At 42.5% G+C, this 22,429-nt stretch overlaps 2 protein-coding genes and 1 long non-coding RNA gene across 3 annotated transcripts in view; 1 reads left to right on the top strand and 2 right to left on the bottom strand.

The window, feature by feature from the left end:
• The window catches only part of LOC135242400 (protein NLRC3-like), a 1,894,071-nt gene that overhangs the window by 714,087 nt on the left and 1,157,555 nt on the right, over nt 1–22,429 (bottom strand). The window lies entirely within an intron of this gene.
• Nucleotides 1–22,429, top strand: part of LOC135242461 (uncharacterized) — a 208,507-nt gene that overhangs the window by 117,758 nt on the left and 68,320 nt on the right. Inside the window, exon 2 of the long non-coding RNA XR_010326353.1 lies at nt 1,647–1,751. This is a non-coding gene — a long non-coding RNA (uncharacterized LOC135242461). The remainder of the gene's footprint in view (nt 1–1,646; nt 1,752–22,429) is intronic.
• LOC135242596 (tripartite motif-containing protein 16-like) lies at nt 1,001–5,570 on the bottom strand. Its single transcript, XM_064313748.1, has 4 exons — nt 5,552–5,570; nt 5,044–5,164; nt 4,518–4,564; nt 1,001–4,290 (listed from the first exon to the last, which is right to left on the bottom strand). Exons 1-4 carry the CDS (start codon nt 5,568–5,570, stop codon nt 3,680–3,682), a joined length of 798 nt encoding a protein of 265 aa, XP_064169818.1. The 3' UTR covers nt 1,001–3,679.

Here is a 22,429-nt window from a genome sequence, read left to right as displayed (position 1 = left end):
ATTTTTAAGTTGGGCCTTACAACCCAAGGCCTTCTCCCATTGTTATGCCTGGATTTATGACATGGTCAATCACTGTGGCTTTAAATTCATTTGATACAGCAGTATTTATGCTACCTGCTTGACCACAACCTCAGCCTCAGCCACGACTCGTCCGTCAGTACCAACTGCATTGGGCTGCTCCATGTTGTCAGACACTGCTGAATGTAGTGCTGTAAAACAGCCTTTTATGTTGGGATTACCAATCGTGCTGCAATGCGACTCACCTGGGCAATGTTGCTGGAAGTGACGAGACAGGATTGCAAACATCTTGACTTCATTTCACAATCTGCATGTCTAGCAATAAGCATTGGAACACTGTACTAATACGAGACGACTATTGTGAAAACTGAGTGTGATTTAGAGTTGTGCACTTTGTGGGTAGGTACTGCAATTAGTGTCTTAGGGTAAGAACTTTGCCAGTCAGTTTGGCAAATTGAGTTTTCCACATTGAGCCAAAGCAATCATAACATACTGTAATGCATTTGTGTGACTGCAGATATTAGAAATGCATCTGAAAAAATGAGAAAAACTGTAGGGTCTCAAGAACATCTCAAGAGACTGGATGTCATGCAAATCACACTTCTGCCCTGAATTTGGCTTAGTGGTCTAATCCATTCAACTGATGTGCAGCAGATCCAGGTTCAAACCTACAGGAAAACCATTTCTTTGAGAAGTAATATAAATATACCAGCTCAGTAGACAAGCAGTGACTTTTCAAAATGTATTGAGTTGTGATTACACTCCAGTAACAGAAGCAAGCATTCATCAGACACTGCACAACTTTTCTTACAACAGATTTTATTTCCACTACTGTAAATGAATTTGCAGATTTTAGCCCCATGCTGATCTACTCATATTGAGCCCATAAACAATCCCATACAGAATATGAAATAAGTACTGTTGTGTCACAGGAGTTCAATACATCACACAATAATAAATCATAACACCAACACATCTGATATTTTTATAATTCAGGTTTAATCATCGAAGATTGTTGTCTGAAAATACAGAAAATTAAAGCAACAGATTATAAAAAATAAATAAAAACAATCCTGACCCAATAAATGAGGAAACTCAACTCATCATTGTTTACAGAAAAGAAACAAGTACACTGCAGTGATCATTCTGCATTTGCCCACAGAAATTTGCACATTGGAACTTGTGAAAATGAATGAAAGCAACTGTAAAAACTAGTAAAATGCAGTTAACTGGAGGAGTTTGCCACTGGCTTCTTTTATACAAAGATGCAGATACTGGAGACAGAGTTATTACTTCAAAAACATTTTACCCTGCCATCTTTTGCCATTATTACACTTAATGTTATATTAATGTTTTAATAATCAAAAGTATATAAACACACCTTGAACATTTGAAATATAAATTTATTAAAATGTAATAAAAATTTTAAAAAATCATCATATTTAAATAGCAAGTGCTTAACCTGAACCTGCTAAAAGATCATACTCTCATGTACAGGGTTTAAAAGCTGTATTGAGGCTAATACTGGGCACAGCTGAAATTGCAGTTGTAAGGCATTGGTCAAGGAAGGTTGCAAGTGTGTCGACGTGTGTGTGATTGGGTGAGAGTGTGTTTCTGTGCGTGTGCAGTTGTGAATGTGTGTGTGCATGCGTACGTTTGTGGGAGTGACTGTTGATGTGAACATGTGTGTGAGTGCGTGAGTATGCGTGTGTGTGTGTGTGCCCGGGTTGCGTGTGTGTATGGGTAAGAGAAAGTGTGTGTGTGTGTGCATGTGTGAGAGTATGATTGAGTGCATGAGTATGTGTGCACACAGGTGCGTGTGTGTATGGGTAAGAGAAAGTGTGTGTGTGTGTGTTTGTGTGAATGTGTGTGAGACTGTGTATTTGAGTGTGTGCGCGTGTATGTGTGTGCGCGTGAGAGTGCCTTTGTGAATGTGTGTGTGTTTATACGTGTGTGTGTGTGTGTATGTATGGGTATGAGAATGTTTGTGTACATGTGTATATGGTGTGTGCACGCATGCAAGTGTATGCATGTGTGTGCATGTGTGAGTGCATGAGTATGTGTGTGTGTGCGTATAGGTAATAGAATGTGCGTGTATACATGTGTGTGCGTGCGTATGGGAATGAGAATGTGTGTGTGTTGACACGTTTGTGTTTGTGCGTGAGTGCATGAGTGTGTGTGTGCGTGCGTTTGCGAATGTGTGTGTCTGTATACTGTATGTGAGTGTGTGAGTGAGAGAAAGAGTGTGTGTGTGTGCATACGGGTATGAGCGTGTGTATGTTTGCATGCGTGTGTGTGTGTGTGTGCGTGAGATTGTGTGTGTCCGTGTGTAGGTGTGTGTGAGTGACTGGGTGTGAGAGAGTATGTGTGCGTAGGTGTGTGAGTGCGTGTGCATGAGTAAACATGAGTGTGTGTATTTGTGAGTGCATGTGCATGACTGAGAGAGAAAGGGTGTGTGTGAGAGTATGTGTGTGTGTGATGGAGTGTATGTGAGAGAGAGACGGTGTGTGTGCGTGTAACTGGGTGTGCGAGAGTGTGTGTAGGTGTGTGAGTGCGAGTATGTGGGTCTAGGTGCATATGAGTGTACGTATATATATGTGTGAGTGTGTGTGTGTATGTGTGTGTGTGTGAGGGTCTAGGTGTATATGAGTGTTTGTGTTTATATATGTGTGTGAGTGTGTGATTGAGTGTGAGTGTGTATGTGTATATGACTGTGTAAATATATATATATATATATAGTGTGTGTGTGTGCATGCGTTCGAGTGTGTATGCGCACATGTGTGTGTGTGTATGCGTGTGTGTGCATGTTTGTGTGTGCGCGCATGTGTGTGTGTCTCTACTCCAGTTAGCAGAGGGACACTGAGGAGTGTGTGTGTTGACACGTGTTTGTGTCTCTGCACGCATGTATGTGTGTGTGCGTGAGTGCATGAGTTTGTGTGTGTGTGCGTGCATTTGTGTGAATGTGTGTGGATGTGAGTGTGTGTGAGAGAGAGGGTGTGTGTGTGTGAGTGACTGAGCATGAGAGAGAGAGAGAGTGTGTGTGTGTGTGCATACGGTTATGAGCGTGTGTACGTATGCATGCATGTGTGTGTGCGCGTGAGAGTGCACTGGTGAATGTGTGTGTTTGTGTGTGCGAGAGATTGTGTGTGTCCGTGTGTAGGTGTGTGTGTGCATGTGTGTGATTGGGGGTGTGAGTGATTTGGTGTGAGAAAGTGTGTATGTGTGTGTAAGTGTGTGAGTGTGTGTGCTTGTGTGGGTGTGTGAGTGCGTGTGTGTGAGTGTGAGAGCAAGGGTGTGTGTGAGAGTATGTGTGTGTCTGTGGATGTGTGTGTGTTGGTGTTGGTGTGTGTGTCTATGTGTATCTGAGTGTGTATGTGTGAGTGTGTGTGTATGTGTATATGAGTGTGTGTGGTGTGTGTGTGTGTGAGTGGGTATGTGAATGTGGTGTGTGTGTGTGTACGTGAGAGTGTGTGTGTGCGTGCATGCATGCGAGTGTGTATGCGCACGTGTGTGTGTGTGTATGCGTGTGTGCATGTGCATGTTTGTGTGTGCGTGCATGTGTGTGCATGTTTGTGTGTGCGCCCACGTGCGTGTGTGTGTGTGTATGCGTGTGTGTGCACGTGCATGTTTGTGTGTGTATGTGTGTGTGTCTCTATTCCAGTTAGCAGAGGGACACTGAGGATCTGCACAATGTAAATCCAGCACAGAGGGGTGTGTGTTGAGTGAAGTGTGTGTGGAATCTGTGCAGGAGGGTCAGTGTGTCAGAGTCAGAGACGCTGTAGAAGGACAGAGTGCCGGCCGGACGGTCCACACACACTCCTACCCTGTACACACACACTCCTCTACCATCATCATCATCACACACTCCTGCTCTGCGGTAGGGGGAGGGGGGGGCAGGTATGTGTGTTTCGTTCATATTGTGCCAGACAGAGTATCTGAGTTTATCAGAGTCTCTGAGTTTACTGCACCCCAGACTCCAGGAGTTTTTATTCCATCCAAACCTACAGTCAGAATCCAGTCCTTTCCTGCTGATTCTTTTATATGTCACTGCTATATGAACCTGTCCCCCCTCAGACACACTGAACTCAGCCTCCCAGTAACAGCGCTCACACACACTCTCTCTGCACACAACCTGGGGTTCGTACTCAAATCTCTCTGGATGATCAGGATATGGTTCCTTTCTCCCCGGTGTGTGTGTCACCTTCCTGTTCCCCTCAGACAGAGACAGCCCTCTGTGCGCTGTGTTTGGATCCAGTGTGAGCTGACAGCCGTCTGCACACCAGAGACATTAATGAGATTAATTATCATTATTAATATTAACATTATGTGTATGAGAGAGAAAGCTGTGATAGTATCTGTGTGTGTGTGTGTTTGTGTACATGTGTGCTTCTGTTTGTGTGTTTATGTGTGTAAGAGAGAAGTCTCTCTCACACACACACACACACACACACAGCAGAGTGTGTACCCATGGAAAGTGTTCAGTGTCGATACACACTCACATTTCCTAGGTCCTGGTTTGGTCCTGTTCTCTCCTCCATGGTCCACACTGTAAGAACAGCAGAACAGAATTTAGAATTTTAACCATCCTTTATTTCCACTCTCAACACACCAATGACATCACATAAATAAAAACAAAGACACAATAAAACACAAAACCAAGATCATATGAAAAACACACAAATCTGTCACAAAGGAAACTTATTCCATTCCCTCACCCTATTCCATGTGCAAAAATAGCTCCCCTCCCTCCACTGAACATAAAACACCCTTATAACACACACTCTGAAACACACTCAGGTTCTCCATTGCTTTGTAATACTGAAACTCCACCATCACTGTGTCCCTGATCAAACCCCTAACTACAACAACCACATCTTATTTACTGCAGTGATCCCCTGCAGCACCCTCCACAGGAGATCCCCAACCCTCTTGAGTAACACTGGTTTGAAGAGTGCCCTCCATGACCCCCCAACTCCTGTTGTGTGTGTGTGTGTGTGTGAGGCGCAGTGTAGAAACTCTACTTAAAGCAGTGTGAGTGTGTCCAGTTTAGCAGCAGACAGCACTCTCACTCCTGAGCCTCCTGGGTGATTGTAGCTGAGGTCCAGCTCTCTCAGGTGTGTGTGTGTGTGTGTGTGTGTGTGTTCCACTCAAAGTAGTGGGCCAGTTCACCTATCTTGGCACTTTCCTCAGACTGCTCCCTTGACACTGAAATAAACAGCCGCATCAACAAAGCCTCATCAGCCTTTGGGCGACTCCGCAGAAGGGTTTTTGAAAACAAAAACCTGAAGGTCAGCACCAAGGTTGCCCTATACAATGCGGTATGTGCCTCCACTCTGCTCTATGGGGCAGAAATGTGGACCCCATACAGACGGCACATCACGAACTTGGAGGCCTTCCACATCCGATGCCTTCAAAAGATCCTCGGCCTGTCTTGGGAAGATTGAATCCCCAATACTGAGATTCTTTCCATGACCAACTCCACCTGCATGGAAACAGCAGTGGCTAAAAAACATCTTCGCTGGATAGGGCATACCATCCGCATGCCTGGCCATCGCCTGCCCCACCAAGCCCTCTATGGGCAACTCAGCGCTGCAAAACGGGCCGCTGGTGGACAAAAGAGGTGCTACAAGGACTACACCAAAGACCTCCTGAAGCGCTGCAACATAAACCCCATCCAACTAGAACCTCTGGCACTCGATAGATCGGCATGGCAGGGCACCTGTGCCAGGGTGGCCGAACAAATACATCACACCATGCAACAGAGGAGGATCGAAAGACGTGCCAAACAACACCAGAGGGCTGCCGGCATTGCCCCAACATCTGGGCTCCCTTGCCCCAGCTGTGGACGAATGTGTGGCTCACGCATCGGCCTCCACAGCCACATGAAGTGGCACCAGCGTCAACGACGCTGAACACCCCCCCCTCGGAGCAAGCGTCATCATCGGACACGATGGACAGCTAAGAAGAGAATGTGTGTGTGTGTGTATGTGTGTGTGAGGCACAGTGTGGAAACTCTCTGTACTTACAGCAGAGTGAGTGTGTCCAGTTTAGCAGCAGACAGCGCTCTCACTCCTGAGTCTTCTGGGTGATTGTAGCTGAGGTCCAGCTCTCTCAGGTGTGTGTGTGTGTGTGTGTGTGAGGCGCAGTGTGGAAACTCTCTGTACTTACAGCAGTGTGAGTGTGTCCAGTTTAGCAGCAGGCAGTGCTCTCAATCCTGAGTCTCCTGGGTGATTGTATCTCAGGTCCAGCTCTCTCAGGTGTGAGGGGTTTGAACACAGAGCTGAAGCCAGAGAATCACAGCCTCTCTGTGTGACTCTACAGCCTGACAGCCTGCAGAGAGGACACACACACCTTACACACATTAATATAAACTAACAGGGCTGTGTGTGTCAAACACATAGCAGTGTGTTACACACCTTACACACATTAATATAAACTAACAGGGCTGTGTGTGTCAAACACAACGCAGTGTGTTACACACCATACACACATTAATATAAACTAACAGGGCTGTGCGTCAAACACGTAGCAGTGTGTTACACACCTTACACACATTAATATAAACTAACAGGGCTGTGTGTCAAACACATAGCAGTGTGTTACACACCTCACACACATTAATATAAACTAACAGGGCAGTGTGTGTCAAACACATAGCAGTGTGTTACACACCTTACACACATTAATATAAACTAACAGGGCTGTGTGTGTCAAACACAACGCAGTGTGTTACACACCATACACACATTAATATAAACTAACAGGGCTGTGCGTCAAACACATAGCAGTGTGTTACACACCTTACACACATTAATATAAACTAACAAGGCTGTGTGTCAAACACAGCAGTGTGTTACACACCTTACGCACATTAATATAATCTAACAGGGTTGTGTGTCAAACACATAGCAGTGTGTTACACACCTTACACACATTAATATAAACTAACAGAGCTGCGTGTGTCAAACACATAGCAGTGTGTTACACACCTTACACACATTAATATAAACTAACAGGGCTGTGTGTCAAACACAGCAGTGTGTTACACACCTTACGCACATTAATATAAACTAACAGGGCTGTGTGTCAAACACATAGCAGTGTGTTACACACCTTACACGCATTAATTGTCTTCAACCTTCCCAAGTTCTCCCCTGCTGAGGTCACTCCACTGGCTACCAGTCACTGCAGGTTCAAAGTCCTGACCCTCCCCTACACTGCAGCCAACAGGATGGCCCCCGTCTACTTACAGCACATGATTAAATCCTATATGCCCACTTGACCACTGCCTTGCACCCCCTGCCATCCGGGTAAGGGTTCAATCTTGTCTCTACCACGGAGCTTCTCCACCCTAGTTGTCCAGTGGTGGAACAAACTCCCTGTTCCTCTACGAACCTCTCCCTCACTACCCATCTTCCGCCGTGGTCTGAAGATGCATCTCTTCAGACTATACCTGGACTAACTATCACCACTCTGTAGATCATTTCTATCACTTAAATCCCCCTATTTCTACACATGTACCTCCTGTGCCACTCATGTTACATGTACCTCCATCCAGCACTTATTGTGCCTTTTATCATTGTCTAGATGTTGCTTGCAATGCCTCCTAGTTTGACTTAGCATAGGTTAGGTCAGAGTAATGTTCACTGTGTGAACTGGACTTAATGTGTTCATGGCTATGAATAACTGTGCAAAGTATTGTACCTTATCGGACCTGTGTTTTGTAGTTGTTCCAATTACCTTTTGTATGCACTTATTGTACGTCACTTTGGGTAAAAGCATCTGGCAAATAAATGTAATGTAACATAATATAAACTAACAGGGCTGTGTGTGTTAAACTAAAATAACATAAATGTGGAATGAGTCATTATCAAACACATTTGAGTTTACACCCCACTGTCAAATTGTAGTGTAGTCAAATTCTACCAAGAGGAAGAACAGGAACATGCTGTTTCAGTTCTGTGGAGTGTCTGTTTTCACATTAGAAACATTGACATCAGTGTTGTAATTATTCACATTGTAGCCCTAATTTATTGAAGGGGTTTGTGTTTGTACTCACCCCATTCTATGCAGTTTACAGTGTGGGTCCTCCAGTCCAGCAGAGAGCGCTCTCACTCCTGAATCCTGCAGCTCGTTGTCTCTGAAATCCAGATCTCTCAGCTCTGAGTGAGGAGAATGCAGGACTGAGGCCAGAACATCACAGCAGCCCTCTGTGAGATTACACCAACCCAGCCTGTGGAGAGACCACACACACACAAACACGCACGCACACAAACACACGCACAAATTCTTTGTGACATTGTTCACCTTGACAGTTTATATATATATGTACCTACGCATTCCTGAGATGTACACACAAAAACAGAGAGGGGGTGTGTAAATTAAGTTCATGAAGTATTCTGACTAATCCACAATAGTCTAAGGCAATTACTGGGCTCTAATAACCCTTTCCATGTGATGAACTTATCTGATTTGCAAACATATTAATTTCATCTGCAAACACAAAAAAAACAGCATTTTTGCGCACTTTACCTCACCTGACATGTTCTTCAGTTCATAAACATCTATACATTTCAAAGACGCTGAATAGTCATCACTATGAATAGATAAATATAACTGTTAATGTATAACTCCTCATATAACCCATTAGCTAAATACATTACTGTCATCATGGTAATATTTTCTTCCTAATCTTGTAACCATCAAGTTATCAAACAATTTAAGTTTGACGAATTATACAGTCTGTCAGGGTTTTTGACATTAATTTTAAAATATTCAGCAAGGTGAAATGAAACATACAATGCGTGAAAATACATGAAATACATGAAATTCAATACAAAAATTGCGCTCTTCCTTATTTACCTCTCGCCAAAGTAACGTGACGGTAGCCATGACGACGCTGTTTAAAATGTGGCCGTTAGGAGGGTCGGTTGGTTACCATTACGATGCCAGCTCGCTCTGAGCTCGCTCTGAACTGTTACCTCAGCTAGTTCATTCTTTGAAAATACAGAACTACAGTTACATAACACAATTATTTGATAATAACTATTAACACTTTGCAAATATCATTTGTTTACCATTTACATCAAACAACATGACCCTCAAGTTGACACTTGTTGCCCTTGTTCTAAGTTCAGCTTTCGCTTTGACTCACACAGTCAAAGGCACGAGTTAGCTAGCTAGCCAGCCCAACCTACCTTAACGTTACTTCATGACCCAACCTAGCTAGAGGAGCCAGAGAGGAACTAAGCAGCTAACTGTCACAGACAACTTAAATATATACACCAGTATATAAAATAACATGAAGGTTTTATCTAACACGTCATGATATTATTGATCAGACCTGCGATATTTTACCTGCGAACAGCTGACGCAGTGCCATGTACGAGCTGTGCTACACTTAAGTTCATCTGGCACGATCTTACAGCAATGCAACTACGGCATCAACTGGAATTACACTGCATCACCATCTATTGGCTGTATCAGAACAGCACAACTGATTACTCCCACTAACTTGTATTGCTGGTAGACACTAGATTTTCAAAAATGTGGTGTCTTTTGAAAATTCCACACATTGCACCTATGTTCTCTATGTCTTTACGCTATAATCCATCCAATCATTTTATTCTCGCACGCTTTTGCGAATATAATAGGTTAATTACTGCGTTACATTTAATTATTTTTGTATCAATGATAATAATAATTAAAGCCGCAAGCGGCGTTGGAAGGGGTCCAAGCATTGGCACCGTCGCGTCCCCTATGGAGCGATTTTAAAATGGCTTTGTCCTCATGATCATATGCCTTCACCCAACATATCTACTGAATATCATGATAATTGTATAAAATATTGATGACTTATGGCCAATTTTGTGCTAAGAGACGCTGTCGGATGACTTAGTTGAGTCGCCATGGATGTGTCCTGGCTGCTTCCCGTAAAGGCCTTTACTATGTCGTAACACTTAGATGGCATGTCGTAACACTTAGATGGCCCGGCGTGTAGGGTCCATGCCGCAACTAAAAAAGGTGTTACACTAGTGTTGTCACGATACCAAAATTTTGACTTTGATACCAATACCAGGTTTAGTATCACGATAATTGATACTGAAACGATACTGATTCAATCCTTAGTACCTTAGGATACGGAAATTACCTTAATAGATCAGAAACGTAATGTCCACAAGGGTTGACCTCATTTTCAAATTCATGGTTTATTAACAACCTGGTTCATTAACAACCTTTAAGTTGAAGCCTCTTCAACATATTAATATGCATAGGCCTATAGTGTTACAACACTGAACAACAGAAAAATATGTTAAATATATTTAAAAAATTAAACAGTTGTAAACTAAATAATCTTTAAAACAAGTCTTTCACCTTTAAATAGATTTAAAAAACAGCATATTTTAATAACAATACAGCATCTATCTATAATAAAATATTTCCAAATTGGAACACCTATTGCTACTGAAGTGAACTGAGTCAAAGCTTGCGCTGTATCAAGCAGCTGAGTGTACAAGTGCAAGTCACCTCACTTGGCAACCTTAGTTGCTACTGCCATCTCGCGAAGATTCTGACAAATTACACTTTTCATCCTCTCAATCAGTAATGCGGGCGAAAATTTTCCCTGGCTTTTACATTTGACGTAAAACTACCGGAATATTCTAATACCGAACCGTTTCTTACAGAGAAAGTGCTGAAGTTTTGGTATACCGTGCAACACTACGTTAGACACATATTCCAATCCATTTCTCAGCTTAGCAGAGAATTCACATTTCAGAGCGCCACAGAGACAGATAGAATAATAACACATAAATACACATTTCAAATAATAAATACGATATTGAGAAAAAACGGAAAAAAAAGACGAAATATCAACTCGCGATCTGCGTGCTGCGCGCAAAGTAGCCTACCGTTTTATTTATTTAGACATTGGCAGATAAGAAAAATTTTGGTTACGCTGACCTATAAAACGCTATTCCAAAAGCAAAATCAGACATGTTATACATCGTTAGAAAGCGTATACTCTCACCTACTGAATAAATGAATTGTCAATCAAGCCAAATTGCACTAAAAAGGTTGACAACGCCGTAAGCAACAGGTGTGGTATTACGCACAGCTATTATCAGAAATGCGCGTATTTTTCACAAACGGATTGTGCAAGACAATGTATGACCACTCATTCGCAAAAGGGACATCTACGCGTAAAACCAACGGTAAGATTGTATATTTATTCAATGTTTAGTCCCAGATATTGACTGTAGAATGACATGGTATAATTTAACAAGAAAATTTGTCTCGTTTTTTTCGTTATTCACTGAGCAGCGTTTTCACTGCTATTGGCATATTTTAGGGCTAATGTCGGGTTTATCTTGTTGCTACGGAATATTACATTACATTACAGGCATTTGGCAGCCTGCCACTCCCATTCATCTGTCCTGATCCTCCTAGACCTTTCTGCTGCCTTTGACACGGTCAACCACCCCATCCTCCTGTCCTCCCTGGCAGCTATGGGGATCTGTGGCACAGCACTAGACTGGATTGAGTCCTACCTCTCCGGTCACTCAGGTCTCTGCTCGCATCTCTGCTTGCCTGAGGGACATCCAGAGCTGGATGGATAACCACCATCAAGCTGAACCCAGGTAAGACGGAGATGATCTTCATCCCTGCTCCATCCTCTAACCTTCTCGACTTTTCTATTTCCCTAGGGGACACTGTGGTGTCATCATCATCCACCGCAAAAAACCTTGGAGTGGTGATGGACAACAGACTGTCCCTCTCCCAGAACATCACGGCGGTGAGTCGAACGTGCAGGTTCTTCCTGTACAACATCCGGAGAATCCGCCCCTTCCTCACCACCTACGCAACCCAGCTCCTGGTTCAAGCGATGGTCCTGTCCCGCCTGGACTACTGCAACTCACTACTGGCTGGTTTGCCAGCATCCGCCATCAGACCCCTGCAGCTCATCCAGAATGCTGCAGCGCGTCTGGTCTACAACCTCCCCAGACATTCCCATGTCACCCCCCTGCTCACTGACCTCCACTGGCTGCCTGTTATGGCTCGCATCAAATTTAAGACCTTGGTGCTTGCATACCAGGCAGCTAAGGGGTCAGCACCAGGGTACATTCAGAGGATCATCAGACCCTACACACCAGCCAGACCTCTCCGTTCTGCCACCTCTGGACGCTTGGCACCTCCCCCTCTTCGCGTCTGTACTTCCCGCTCCCGTCTTCTGTCTGTCCTGGCCCCTCGCTGGTGGAATGACCTCCCCGTGATGGTCAGAACAGCAGAGAATCTCACCACCTTCAAACGCAGACTGAAGACTCATCTCTTCAGGCTGAACCTCTCCCCACCCCTCCCTAGCCTATAGTTCAGCTCACTGTACCTAGTTAGGATAATTTGATTATGTTAGTGTATCTGGCAGGATTGTTTTTGTCTGATTAGGTGTGATTAGATGTGATTCCAGTGCTAGTTTGTACTTGGTAGGATTCTTGCTTGCTGAACAAGCTTACTCTACAGGGTTGGAGTCCTGATCGATGTGGTCACTTCTGGCACTACGATCCTTACTTCACTCTAGTGTTTCTTTTGCACCTCTACATCATGAACCTATGCACTTGTTGTACGCCGCTCCGGATAAGAGCGTCTGCTAAATGCCTATAATGTAATGTAATGTAATGGCAGCTTCCTACGCTCAGAGTACCGTATTATTTATTTAGACATTGGCAGAGTACAGCATGAATTGCGTCTTTTGTTTATATTAAATATTAGTAATTGCAGCGAGAAACTGCAGCTGTAGACACAAGATAGTTTGTTATGTTATGGTAGCAACGGAACGAAGCGGACTATATATGTATTACCGTCATCGTTTTATTATACCAGCGTGTTTTTGCACGTTTGCACAGAAACTCAAAACCTATCAATAAAATGGTTTCGCTATTTCTCAGCATAAGGACAGATTCCTTATGCTGTCATTGTAAGTCAGAACATAGTTAATAGATAATGTCTTTTTTTGCTTACTCTGTGTTTTATTTAGCAGGTCATTTCTATTGAGACCTTTGACCTTTTGTTTAGCGTTATTAAGCCATACTTCAGAGTATCCTCTTGAGCGAAAACGCTCAATGAGGAGCTCCGATTGTTTGTCGTATTCTTCTTCAGTGTCACAGATACGGCGAAGCCTATGCAACTGACTCACAGGTAACCCTTTCTTTAATGGTAATGGGTGATAACTGTCAGCTGACAAAATTGTATTTTTGTCAGTGGGTTTTCTATATACCGTAGTACTAAGGGAATTGCCTTTTTTAGTGACCAAGAAGTGAATAGCTTCTGGGTTCTTCTCAACTGAAAAGGATATAGATGGTAGTTTTGAATTAATGTAATTAACAAATTCCATCAGCTTAATTTCTGAATCGTTCCACATATCATAAAACAATCATCATATACCTTGTCCAGTATTTAATAGAACTTATGTAACGATTGTTCTCATAAATATAATCAAGTTCAAATTTTCCCATGAACAGATTAGCATAGTTGGGGGCTAATGGAGTCCCCATGGCAGTGCCATGTGTTTGCAAGTAGTAACCTTTATCAAAGAGAAAATAATTTTTTGTGAGCACCAATTGAGTGAGACTGATAATAAACTCAGTAAGCACACTACCTTCATGATTGGAAAGAAAGAATCTCAGAGCTTCCAGGCCGGTATTCGTAGGTATGGAGGTGTATAGAGAACCAACATCTAATGTAACTAAAAAGTCACCTTCATCTATGTTTGACAATGCTTGTAAATTCACAAAAAAATCTGTGGTGTCTTTCAAGTATGATGGTAATAGCTTAACTACGGGGTAAATATGAAAGTCCACAAACCGAGAAATGTTCTCAGTAAGGGAGCCGGTGCCTGATACTATAAGCCTCACAGGAGGATCGTCAAGGGATTTATGAAACATAGGCAATGCATATAGTACAGGTATGGCAGGGTGATTCACAGAGAGATATTAAATTACAAGATTGCTCTTGTTAACCATTTTACCAATTTATCTATTGTCTCACTATGTTTGTCTAGCAGCCTTAATAAATAATTGTCTCATAATAATTGGCCAGCTAATGAAAGGCAGCTGTTACCTGTTTATAAGAAGGTGGAATATCTTAATCATTGTACCTGCACACTGAAGAAGGCAACACGCCAAAAGGTTTGTACATGAATCTGCATTAAAGAAAACTAATAAAAAATTAATAATTACATTTTTTTGAAGCTTTGTAGCCATTTTTTTGAGTGCGAACCAATTTCTTTTCAATTGACGATATTTCTTTGGTTTCTACGCACCAAACAAATTAAAACGGGTGAGCACGGTGATTTCTCTTGTTATGAACAATAAAAGTCCTCTACAGGCATGTTGCCAGCACTGTCTGCCTCGTCTGTGCCTCGTTCCCACAGCATACAGTATGGATGTGATAAAAGTTAATTAAAGGAGATGAAAGATATGGAATTGAAGGTATCTGTAAGTGGGTGGAAAATCACAACCTGTACCTGTACAACATGCCATATAAATGCTCAGCCCGTTTGCAAATATTGCACACAATGCAAATCATGCAAACTATGCAGACTACACCGAAGTATAAAACAGTCCTTAGAAGGACCATCTCTGTCAACCCTTGCAGGAGGAGTATGCAACACATACAGGAATGATAGATTCAATCATTAGGGCACACCAGTAGTACAATACCCCTTATTTAATGTCAGGATAATTACCATGCAGTGCCCACAAACCCTGTAGAGAGGGGGGTTGGTCTGGTGGGGATGGTGGTAAGTACTAGAGTTTTGGTCAGGTCAGACTCTATTTTGTCAAATGTAAACTAGTGTGGATTGCGGGAGATGTTCTCTGGATAGCATTTAAGGGAAGCTCAAACAATTTACTTCATTATCCAAAGACCTTTCATAAAAAGCATTTTTGGTATGCATCACAATTTCTTTGTGTTCCTTTTCTTTATCTTACAATCACTTCAGGTGCATGTCCTTTCCTCTCTTATAGCATAGTGTCCAGTCCATCTTGCCATGTCTTGTAAATAAAATGATTGAATCTTAACACTGTTAAAGCTTTCTATTCATGGTTATTGGCAACTCTCATATTTAGTCATATGATAAAGTACTCTTTCTCCTACAACGCATCCAAAGTATGTGGCTTACTTATACACTGACTGAATTGTGCATCTCTGCTTGAATAAATCACTGCATTGGTGCCATAAATAAACTTCTCTTTCATCATCTTGTGTTTGAAAGCCAACTTTAGGGAATGACATCCGGTCCAGACCTCCATTGAAGCATCCAATTGCACCAAGTGTGGCTCTGACAGACAGTAGCATGTCCAATGCGAAAGGAGGCTACCGCCCTCCTGGAAGAGCACATAGAACACTGCAGCGCTACTATATATAAGGGCTACAGACAATAGCCAAGGGCTACAGACTCCAGTTCAGAGTGAAACCCCCATTTCAACAGAGTCATTTACTCTCAAACACAAGAGAGCGCTCCCATGTTTAAGAGGAATAAATTCCTTCCCTCTTACAAAAAGGGGGAAATACATGTGGTTCCCAGAGATCGAATCCAACATAGTTTTTATTTTCATTATTTGCAGCTCCCAAAGAAGGGTGGTTCTCAACTTTATATCTTGGATCACAATGTTAAACAAACATTTGAGGCAATATAATTTTAAAATGTTAACATACAGCACTCTTTCACGTACAATATGTCAGAACGACTGGAAAATTTTGTGCAATTCTTTTAATCAATCGTCGGCACCCTATAATTGATTAATAATGATTAACTGATTAGAGTAAAATCTACTCCGTGGCCTATAAAAAGAATGACTTAAAATATGCTTAACTTAATACATAAGCATTTTTGTTAAGGAGTATGAGCATGTCTATGTGCTTTTGGGTCAGTCTGGTGTGCAGTCTGCTGAAGGTGAGACCAGCAGCTGAGAAGACGTGCTCAGATGGCACTGATGTTCCAGGAATGGACCAATAACGTTTCACTAATGCTGCCGGGCAAGGGAACCGTGACTCTCTAATTTAACATTTTTTAAACGTCTCTTTAATTTGAAATCTAATCACCAACATTAGGTTATTCATTGAAATGGTTTATTGAAATTCAACTGTTTAATCTATAGAAATTCATCAATCAACATTCTTATTAAGAATTAACAGTTAATTGATTAACTTAACATCACTATTTCACATCAGTAAATCTGAAAGATGCCTTCTTCCACGTAAGCATTTATCCCCCTCACACAAAATTCCTCCGCTTCGCCCATCGCAGTGTTTGCTACAAATACACAGTTCCACCCTTCGGCCTTTCCCTGAGTCCACGGGTGCTCTGTCTTTGTGTAGAGGCGGGTCTGGCTCCAGGCTATTGGCTGATCATTGCCAATTCAAAACCCAGAGTTGTGTAGGACACTCAGCGAGTTCTGCCACGTGTTGTCTCTTGGTTTCAGAGTAAACCTCCCCATCCTGGAGTGTAACGTTCTTGGGAGTGGATTTATACTCTGTATCCATGTGAGTTTGCCTATCAGCAGACTCCATTTTATCTCTCAGGTTATGCCTCTCTTAGTTTAAACCAGACTCAAGAGTGCAGTATGACACATGCCTCAGACTGCAGGGGCTGATGGTGTCAGCCTCTCAGGTTTTGCCACTGGGCTGTTACGGTGAAGCCACACTGATTCTGGCAAAGCCGCCTGGCACCGCTCCCGCGTCCCACAATCGGCCACTTGTGGGCGTGTCACCTATTTTATGACAGACACTTGTGTTTGTTAAATGTTGATCGGGTTTAATGCTGTGTTTGATATCATTGTCCAGTTTGAATAAAAACTTTTTAAATGATCTTACATTTTCATCATTACATTTTTACATTACAAATAAATGTAATGTAAAAATGTAATGCTGAAAATGTAAGATATTGTATTTGAATTATTATGATAGGCTAGGCTCCCTTATTCATTTTATGATTTAAATTTAATATCAAATAGGATCCATTCCTGCTTGTTTTCAAATTTTTGGAGGGAGAGCACTTTATAAATAGAAGTAGGATTATTGGTTTTTATCATTATCTGAATTGGATTAGCCAGCTAATGTCATCAAATTTAGTTCTGGTTAGTTAGCTAGATGTCTGGTAGAAATGATCACAAACAACAAGCAACTAATATATTATTATTTTTATGGTCACCTTGATTTCACTTAGTCTACATTTCTCTCACAACTAGATCAGGATGTGCTTCATTGTTATCCATTAAACGTTCTTGTTCAAATCACCAGTTTCTTTGGTAAAACATTTGTGCTGCTATCATTTATTTTATTTTATTTTTAGAATAAAATTGTTTGCAATATACAATATAAATATATATGGAATGTTTCCTTCTTTTGAATTACTACGCAGTAAATTCAATCTGCCTCAAACCCATTTCTTTCGATTTCTACAAATTCGCAACTATATTAGATCTAATACAACTACCTTTCCTAATGCACCTAATAACACCCAGATGGAATCCTTGTTTTCTGTTGATCCTTCATCTAGGGGGGGTAATATCTTATATCTATAACCATATGTCCAAACAATTAGATATACCCCTAGATTTTCTGAAACCGCTTGGGAGGAGGACTTAGGCATTAGCTTAATGGGGGAGCAATGGATAGAGGCACAGAAGGGTGTGCACACAGCATCTATATGTACCAGGCATGGTCTTGTTCAGTTCAGGGTGTTGCATCTTCTTCATCTTTCAAAGGTCAAGCTTTCTAAAATGTATCCTAATATAGATTCTTTGTGTGACCGTTGCGGTGTATTTCCTGCCTCGTTGGGGCACATGTTCTGGCTGTGCCCAAACCTATCCAATTTTTGGAATTCTATTTTTAAAACTCAGTCTGATATCCTAGGGCACATAATAGAACCTGGCCCAGTATTGGCAGTATTTGGGGTGCCAGGAGAGGATAGTCCTCTTAGAGGACTCAATTCCACTGTGGCAAGGTTCATAACCCTTCTGGCATGCAGATTAATTCTATTGAACTGGAAACAGACACAGCCTCCCACTCACACTGCGTTGGTCAAAGATGTAATGTAACACCTTAAACTGGAAAAACTCAGATTCACCCTACGAGGTTCCATTGAGAAGTTCCATAAGACTTGGCAACCCTTTATTGATTATGTAGAGGCCAGGCAATAAACAACCTTTTAATTTCTTAACTACAATAACTAGGCTATACCTAATATAAGATGTCAATAATCACCACATAAAGCAGCTTTGTACCTTGGTTGATATTTACACTGTATACTGTATATGTACTATGCCTGTCCTATGCGTATGAAAACTTTGCATTGTTTTTTGCAACATTTTATATAATTTGTATACAGTGGTTGCTGTTTGTTTATTAACTAAAATACCAATAAACAGATGTTTAAAAAAAAAAAATTGTTTGCAATATAGCAGAATATACATTCATGGGCCCTTTCTTTTTTCGCGATTAGCCAGACATTGACTTCTTAATTTACAGTTTGCTATTGATATTGAAATTCTTAGCCATTAAGCCTACTAACACGAATGCATGCATAACAGAATTGGCAAAATCTTTTTTTTAATGTGGAAAATTTACACTTGATACATGAACTAATGAAATGTCTACAAGAAACAGAAGAGCCACGCGACACAACCTTCAGAGACTTTCCTCCACGCTGCGTTCCTCTGGTCAGCGTCTCTGCAGGAGGGCAGCACAGCATTTACGACAATTAAAGGGAGTCCTCCATTGTGGAACTATAGAATGTGGAACTAAATTATAAAAAGGGTGACAATTTACTTGACTGATTTTTAGGTCAAATCTGATTGGTTACCACAACGCGTAGTTGTGCCACCTGGGTTTGATGTTAAAATTTGGCCATCTCTCCCACTGCCTTGCTGATGTGCCGCCACCTCTCATTTAAATGAATGGAGGTGGTGTCGCTGCCTGGCGTTACCGCGTACAGTGTGGTTTCACCGTTATGGGGTGGATTTCATCCCTCCACCTCAGCCCCCTGCGCAATCTCCATCGCTGTCTCACAGTATCACACAAGCGCTATGCAGCTCTGCGTCACTGGGAAAACATAGACTTTTACTGTACACTCAGGGAACCCCTCTCAGGATCGTTCTCATGAGGAAAGACATGAGGACAGATGCATCCCTCTCTGGGGGGGGGGGGGGGGGGGGGGGGAAGGGCACTCAGGAGGGTCGCATGGTGAATGGGATGTGGGCAACCCAGCTGCGCTCAGCTTACATCAATTATCTGGAGCTACTAACTATATGGATACTCTCAGAATTTTCTTCCTGTCTAAGTGGGACATCATGTGCTCGTATGCGATAATGACTGTGGTAGCATATGTCAATCACCAAGGTGGCATGCCTCCCTCCAGCTCCATGGTCTAGCCCACAGACTGTTGGTCTGGAGCAGCCGTCACTTTCTGTGTTTACAGCGTGACCCATGTTCCAGGTATTCAGAACACAGGCGTGAATCTGCTGTCAGGGGAAACCCACTGTAGATAAGGAAACATATTTTAATAAGATTTTCAAAATTCAACATTCCTAAACCCAAAAACCCTCCTAAAAATGACAAAAAGCTGCGAGTTTTTTATTAGGAGAAGGAGCGACAGCCTCACTCGCAGCTAGATACGTTTTTGCCTTCACAGCCTGAGGACAGTGGGTGAGGGGAATTTCCGGCAACATATGTATGTGTGTGTGTATATATACTATGTTTTTTGTATGTATATGTGTGCTTATGTAATGTGTGGGGTGTTGGTATGTATGTCCCTATGTGTGTATAGATATATTATATATATATATACTATATATATATTGTGTGTGGCGTGTGTAGTGTACATGTATATAATAATTAATTCAATTCATTTTAAATTAAAGTAGTATTATGTTCCTATCATTTGTGCTCTGTTATCGGGTTTTTGCTTCTTGTCCTCTTTTTTTCCTTTTGATTATATTTTACTGTAATTGATTGCTGTTGCACTACCTTTGGCAATATTTTTTTAAATTTCCCTTCCAATAAAGCATTTGAATTTGAATTGAATTTGATTTGGAGTCAGTGACCTCCTGCACTCTGGAAGCATCTCTCATGCACAATATTCTCCTTATGAAAGGCTTTTTTTAAGCCCGATCCAGTCTTTTTGTCTAAAAGCTTCCCTGTTTTCACATGTGAGGTGTTGGAGCTTGCTGCTTTTCACCCACCACCTTTCTCCTCTGAAGAGCAGCATAGGCTGCATATGCTGTGTCCTGTGTGTGTTCTCTACATGTATATGGAAAAGATAAAGGCTTTTAGAAAGAGAGACTAACTCTTAGTCACCTGGGCCCCTGCCTGCAAAGGGAAAGCATCTGTAAGCAGTGGCTGTTTCATTGGCTTGTGAAAGCTCTTGTAATGGCCTATGATTCAAAGCGGATAACATCCCCCTTGGGCCTGAGGGCTCATTCTATGAGGAGCATGGCTGCATTGTGGGTTCTACCCACAATGCAGCCATGCTAGGTTCTACCACCTGAACGTCACCAGGAGGCCGGTAGCCCACTCAGTTGTGGGGGTGAGCTCTGTGTGAGGTGAACACATCTCCTCTTATCTGCTATGGGTTTTAGTACTTCACATTGTTCCCGGGCCCTGGCTATAGCATTGGGCAGTGGAATGTGTTTAGTACTTTCCTACACGGGATGTGCCAGACCCCACCCTCCCCTCAGGGGAGGAGGCACCCCTTGCTGGCCTGACAGCGTCTCAGCTAACATAACATAATAATGAAAACAGGCCATTCAGCTCAACAATGCTTGCCATTTTCCGAACTAAATTCTACCTAGTGCTCTGATTACCTACAGACTAGACAGCATCTAACACTGTATCAAGTCTGGTCTTGAAAACCCCCAGAGTTCCTACCTCTACTACGTGGCTATTCCACACAGTGACTACTCTGTGTGAAAAAATGCTTCTCAATGTGTGTGCGGAATTTACCTTTTAGTAATTTCCATTTATGGCCCCTCGTTCTACTAACAGAACTCAAGGAGTTTGTCCTCATGCTGCAGGAGATCTCCTACCTGGGCATCAGGCAGGCAACACATCGTCCGGGATTTCTTTTTTTAGACTATGCTGTCTACCCCTCTAATGATTGAGTCCCCCTCTATCACCAACTCCCTTTTCTGGGAGGATGTGGCCACCTGGGTGCCCAGTGGCTCATCAGTCCTTCACTCTCAGGGTCAAGAGCCAGATCCAGTTCCTGGAAGGGCTAGAATCGGTTGGACACCACAACCTCTGGAGATGCTGCCCCTGTGTGGTGTGCATGTCCTTTTCTACGCCTGTGCCCCACTGTCACTTCCTGCCTGCTCTGGTTTCTTCCCTCTTCCCAGCTGTGGTGTGCACACTAAATCCTTAAAGAACAAGCTACTCAGTTCCTGGAACTCTGCCAACTGCAAACCGTGGAGTCCAGCAAGCTGGCAAGCTGGCCCTCAAGGTGCTCAACCCGTTGGCAACGGTGGCAGGCAAACTCACCCTGGAAATCGCTTTCCAGAAGCGCAATCATCCTGCAACCCTCACACAGCTTTGGCTACATTTTTAGCCCCTAAATATCACCTTATCTCTCCATAAGCCGATAGTATCTTACTGCCGAGATGGAGATACCAATTCCACAACTTAAAAACGCTCAAGGTGGCTCCGGACAAACTAGCAGCAGAAACTGGACAGGACTGAAAATAATCACATTTTAACTCCGCGTTGAATTAAGAATGACCAGGTGTGGAATCAATCGGGTTATAATGAACTAACTTTTACTATATAACAATTACTAAATAACAATAACAGAAGGAACCCGTGTACTAGGTCATATTTTGTTAATATCTCAGGACAAATTACAACCTAAATTTGACCAGAATCACATTATAATTAACTACAACTACCGTTAGCACCTAACGGGGAGAACATGCAAAATAAGGCCATTCTCCACACAGAAAGGCCCAGGCCAGATGTGGCAGGGCTCGGTTTGTGGGAGGAATTCAGGGCAATTAGAGGACCATGCCTGCTGGTTAAGCAGGCACACACTGGATGATGTTATGAATCAATCCAGGATTTAGAAGTGTGCTTCTTTCCACAGTAGGCGTCTGAGACCGGGATGCCCCATGACGGTGAGAGAGAGCACGTACAGACCAGAGAAAAGGCTGAAAAGCGCTCGTATAATTTCATTTATTTGCCCAGATCCTGTGAGAGTGACGGGCAACGGTTTTTCGTTTGTGTTTGTTTGTGATTACGGTCTCTCTCCGCTGTCCCATAAAATGCTGGAGATATATGGAATTTACACATCTCCCTGTGTCCAGCTCTTATGTCCTATCAGGGTAGTCACGGTGTGTAACACCGGATTTGAACCCAGAACCTTTTT

The sequence above is a fragment of the Anguilla rostrata genome, chromosome 16 (genome assembly GCF_018555375.3).
Source record: "Anguilla rostrata isolate EN2019 chromosome 16, ASM1855537v3, whole genome shotgun sequence".
Classification (NCBI taxonomy): domain Eukaryota; kingdom Metazoa; phylum Chordata; class Actinopteri; order Anguilliformes; family Anguillidae; genus Anguilla; species Anguilla rostrata.
This window is presented reverse-complemented; position numbering and strand designations above follow the sequence as displayed.